General features: G+C 40.0%; 1 protein-coding gene across 2 annotated transcripts in view; it reads right to left on the minus strand.

Annotated features, from left to right (window-relative positions):
- The window catches only part of PI4KA (phosphatidylinositol 4-kinase alpha), an 86,923-nt gene that overhangs the window by 4,229 nt on the left and 81,518 nt on the right, over window positions 1-1,176 (minus strand). For both annotated transcript variants that reach the window (XM_019539082.1, XM_019539081.1), the window contains one exon: window positions 158-247. In XM_019539082.1, coding sequence (XP_019394627.1) covers window positions 158-247 — 90 coding nt within the window. The remainder of the gene's footprint in view (window positions 1-157; window positions 248-1,176) is intronic.

The following is a 1,176-nucleotide window of genomic DNA, read 5'->3' on the forward strand; positions in this document are numbered from 1 at the left end:
GACTATGTTAAAACATAAACTAATTTTACTACTTTTTTTAAATACATCAGGATATATTTAGATAACATAGAACAGCCACCTCTCCCTAATCCAGGCATCCATAAAACCAATTTTCCTATGATGAAAAGAAAATGAGATGGATCAACACAGGACTTACTTTAACAGCTTGATTGTTTGTCCTCGGAAACAGGGCAGCCCTGTATCCAACATCAATGTAACCAGAGAAACTACAGCGTCCATATAGGGTCTAGTGGGAGACAATGACAAAAAGACCATTAGAGTTCTCAAACTTTTCCTGTTCTGTGAAGTAAAGAAAGCAAGCTGAGGAATTCATCTGGGAGCTGGATCGCACCTTTTATTGTAATTAAATCTACACAGTGTAATTCTCTTATGTTTGCTGATGGAGTTGTGCTGCTGCTCACAATCTGTCACTGTAATTAAATTACTGCGACACAGGCAATTTTGCTCCTCTGTGTTCAGCAGCCACATAAACATAATGTTGTAAGATGGATAACAGCCTCAGGGAGGATGGTACAAAACAGTACATTTTTTCCATTATGAAAGGAAAAGTAGTTTACCCATGTAATCAGCTGGATCAGAAACCATGCTTTTCTTAATCCAAACTCCACTGTAACCCTTTAACTAGGATACCACTTTCTACCACCAGTGCCCTAAAGTAATCATTCTGGATTCACACTGGGTTCAAAAATGGGATTAGACAACTTAATGTAGGAGAGGTCCACCAGTGGGTATTAAACATGATAATAAACTTAATTTAGACATAAGGGGTGTAACCTCTAAATCAAGACTCCCTAGGCTGTTGAATGCTGCAAACTATATGGGAGAGGGGCACGGGATGGATCAGTTTTGATATGTCCTGTTTAAATACTCTTCCCTGTAGCATCTATTCTGCAACTGAGACAGTCTGATCAATGATGGCATTTCTTATATTCTTGCTGTCCACTATGTGATTATTCCACCATTTGGTAGCTTTCTTCTCACTTAAAATTCTTTGAAACCCTCTCCCTCTCTCCCCACCCCGCTAAATAAATAAATAAATAAAAAGCAGCAGGCAGAACTCAAGGGACACTGTCTCTCACCCTGTTCTCATTAAGAAACTGGGGGGCTGTGGTGTAGACACCCACACAGTCAAATGGGTCGCCAACTGGCTGGAGG

The sequence above is a fragment of the Crocodylus porosus genome, unplaced genomic scaffold (assembly GCF_001723895.1).
Source record: "Crocodylus porosus isolate Cpor-Errol unplaced genomic scaffold, CroPor_comp1, whole genome shotgun sequence".
NCBI lineage: Eukaryota > Metazoa > Chordata > Crocodylia > Crocodylidae > Crocodylus > Crocodylus porosus.